This window comes from Oculina patagonica, chromosome 5 (genome assembly GCF_052425735.1).
Source record: "Oculina patagonica isolate OP01 chromosome 5, crgOcupat, whole genome shotgun sequence".
NCBI classification, from domain to species: domain Eukaryota; kingdom Metazoa; phylum Cnidaria; class Anthozoa; order Scleractinia; family Oculinidae; genus Oculina; species Oculina patagonica.
The window spans coordinates 3,712,007-3,715,426 of NC_135762.1; the positions used below are offsets into that span (position 1 = coordinate 3,712,007).

The window sequence follows — 3,420 nt, forward strand, 5'->3', positions numbered from 1 at the left end:
AAACAATGGAGCCTTCGAACAGATAATTCGGTTATCTGTCGAAGTACAAAACAAAGGGAGATAAAACTGAAAAATCTATGGAACTAAACAAAAATCTGAGTTATGTTACCGATTTCTCCAACCTCCAAGGGAAACGAAAATTGACTCGATAAATCGAAGAGTCCGAGAAATCCAGAGTAAAATTGTAGTGTTCGACCGAGTGGAGAAAACCGGTTTTAACTCAAATTATCGAGACGTTCGAAAATCAAGGGCCCGAAAAATCGAAATTCTACTGAACTGATAACAATAAATAACCACAACAAAGTTCATCATTTTAAGCTTACTTTATTTCTCCCACACCAACGAGCGATAAAACTGATTGACAATGATAATCTTATATCCGAAAATGCAACATCCATAAGATCTGGAGGTGATATGGCAATGCTGTAAGTTCGAACGTTTTCCCATAAAATAATCCCTTGGTATGTTTATCATAAACTGTGATTACCCAGCCCTCGTTCACAGTTATGAGAAGTGATCCCCATTTGTTCCCCAAGCTGATCTCTTATCTGTAGATCTGCAATAATAATAACAATACGTAGTTCCATCATTATGAGCTCGAGATTTCTATCGTGTGATAGTTGATTCGGGCGAAGCCCGAATCAACTATCACGCAAAAAAATCGAGAGCGAATAACAGAATTGTTTTAGTAAAAATTTACTAGACGTTCAAAGCTAAAAACAAGATAGGCTTTCGTTTTTATTGAATAATGATATAAATAGGTCACGCCACACGCGGATAATTGACAACTGCACCACATTGCATTGGCTTTTGTGTGCGCGTTTTCATTTCATTCACGATTTATTGAAACCGCTATTTGCTCGAAACTGAAGGAAAATCCGAGTTTTTTATTGTAAAAGGACAATTGAAAGATTTACTGACGTACAAGGGCCCTTGGAAGTCAAGTTTTTTAAAATTCGAAAACGTAAACGATTAGAACGAGTTGTTCGCAAGGAAGAAACCACATTGCATTATTTAGCTTCTGTGTGCGCCTTTTGCATCCATGATTTATTTAAACCGTCATTTGCTCAAAATTGAACAAAAATCGAGGATTGTCATTGTAAAATGACAATTGAAAGATATACTAACTTACAAAGGCCCTTTGGAAGTCAAGTCGTTTTAAATGTAGGAAACGTGAACGATTAGAAATTTATGAGAAGTTGAACGAGTCGCTCGGCCGCTTTCAAGCTTAATTTATTGACAATGATTGATGCATAAAAAACTTGCAAGTTGAATCTGTTTAGCTCTTCTTTTACTGCTCCTCGATGGGGACGATGAAATTGTTTTGGATTGCAAACCATTTTAAAATTTATCTCAACAAAATGTCTCGGTGAAACGCATCTCGATGCTAGAAAATTATACAACCGCCCGCGCTTTTAAAAGCGTAAATGAATGATAAATGCTTTTCTTACCGTGTCAAATCTTCTTAACATATTTCGTTGGAATATTTATTTTCTTCGAAATCGCCTCGCATAGTAAATTATCCTAGTCCTTCTTCATGGACAATTTATAAAGCGAAAAAGCGGCGGCCATTCTGTTGACAACCCGGTGCACGCTGTTTCGCTACTCACTTTCTACAACAGAATAGATAGTGAGTAGCGTAGCCAATCAGAGAACAGCATTCGTGATAGAACGCTAGTAGATTTATACTAAGAGATGATAGTTAGTAAAGTTGCATGAAGCCGAAGGACTGACTGAGCGGTTAGCTTAGCCGTTAGCCAGGCGATGCTTAGCAAATATTCATTTGTATTTTTTACTTGCCCTTTACTTTTCCCCGCCTTTCGAAGGTGGTGGATTCATGCAGGTCAGTACTGCTAAGACCCTTTTCCTCTTGCCACAGCCCCTTGCTTTTCTTGACATATTAGGCTACCTTGGCTTAAAAGTTCAAAGCCACCTTAAAATGCTAAAAAAATTTGATGGTTCTGAACTTCCTCCGTATCTGGCCTTCGTGGTCTTAATGGGGAAAATTGGCTAAATTCTAGAGACGCTCGTTCTCTTCCGTAATTCACGGTTTATATTACTAAAGCCAGTACAGATCCAAATTGATAATCCTCTTTACCTAAGAACATGGTACTTTACATCCCTTGCTCGTTTTCGATTTTCCCTCACACGTTTTTCCGCCTCCTGAGGGGGGTGGGTTGGTGCAGGTACGGCTAAGGCGTTGTTTTCCTTTGCCGCAGCCATGTTTTTTAATCCTCTTGCTTTGGCACTTGCCGTACTCCGACCAGTTACTCCACCCACCATCAACTGAAATGGTAAAATCCGAATACAATCAATTAACTTTCCAAAATGTTTGTTGGTAACGTCATCTAGTAATTTAACTGACAGGCTAGGACTTGGCGTGGCGTGGCGTGACGCTTGCATTAGCAAATAAATGTCATAGTTTGTTAATAGGATGTATAAAGGTTAAGTAATCTCTGTTCATTTTATCACTTTTTAACCGTCAAAGCTTCTTGTTCTTGGCAATATCATTTGAGTCAGAGAGCTAGGGCCACACTAGACTGCTTTTAGCTTATGAGGTTTATACATGAATTAACTTGCCTTCATGTTTGTTAGTAACGTGACGCTGGCATTAGCAAATAATGTCATGGTTTCTTAATAGGATATATAAAGGTTAAGTAATCTCTTTATTAAGTGGACTGAGTTCTTTTTACCACTTTTTACCCGTCAAAGCTTCTTGATCTTGGGTATATCACTTGAGTCAGAGAGCTAGGGCCACACTAGACTGCTCTTAGCTTATGAGGTTTAAACGGTAAATGTCATATTTGTGATACGATGATAATCTACCACAACGGCTTTATACACCCCTTTCACCTTGACAAGGTTCGGTGTTGCACTCTTGCTCCTCCTTGCTGTCTCCATCGCAATCCTTGCCACCATGTGACAGAGGGGGATTGGTGCAGGTTCTGGTTCGCTCCTGAATGCCGCCTCCACACTTCACACTGCATTCGCCCCAGTCTCCAAAGTCGCTCCAACCTCCGTTTACTACAAAAAATCAAAACAAACGCTTAATCGAAGTCTAGTTTGACAAGAAATCTAAAAATCAATTTCTTATACATGAACTGCGGTTCATTTTCCATAACATTATACTAGATATGCAAAGCCTGAATTCAATTTAAAAAAGCACGATGAGCAAAACCGAATATAATGCGTTTAGCTCTTGTTTTATTTTCTGCTTTTTCTGAATGAATTTCAAGTGCGTGATCTCGTTTTTAAAATATTTCTTGTTTGTAAACAACACTTTTGAACGTGGGGTCGCTTTTATAAAAGAAATAAATACCTTAACACAGCCGTCCTTCGTTCACACCCACGTCAGAAGTACAGATTATGCCCACGTTTTTTGTCCGCGCTCTGCCCACGTTTTTTGTCTTTATTCTTTGT

At 38.8% G+C, this 3,420-nt stretch overlaps 1 protein-coding gene across 1 annotated transcript; it reads right to left on the reverse strand.

Annotated features, from left to right (window-relative positions):
* Positions 1 to 304: 304 nt before the first annotated feature.
* On the reverse strand, positions 305 to 3,018 carry LOC144654221 (uncharacterized). Its single transcript, XM_078514311.1, has 3 exons — positions 2,854 to 3,018; positions 2,099 to 2,286; positions 305 to 556 (listed from the first exon to the last, which is right to left on the reverse strand). The coding sequence occupies exons 1-3, from the start codon at positions 2,917 to 2,919 to the stop codon at positions 505 to 507; spliced, it is 306 nt and encodes a 101-aa protein (XP_078370437.1). The 5' UTR covers positions 2,920 to 3,018; the 3' UTR covers positions 305 to 504.
* Between the last annotated feature and the right edge of the window lie 402 nt (positions 3,019 to 3,420).

What these genes read in the sequence shown, in the direction of transcription:
- LOC144654221 (XM_078514311.1), bottom strand. Translation starts at nt 2,919, where the DNA reads ATGGTGGCAAGGATTGCGATGGAGACAGCAAGGAGGAGCAAGAGTGCA. An exon ending in CAACACCGAACCTTGTCAAG is followed by an intron (nt 2,287 to 2,853) that starts GTGAAAGGGGTG and finishes TTACCATTTCAG; the next exon opens with TTGATGGTGGGTGGAGTAAC. An exon ending in GTAAAGTACCATGTTCTTAG is followed by an intron (nt 557 to 2,098) that starts GTAAAGAGGATT and finishes TTATTATTGCAG; the next exon opens with ATCTACAGATAAGAGATCAG.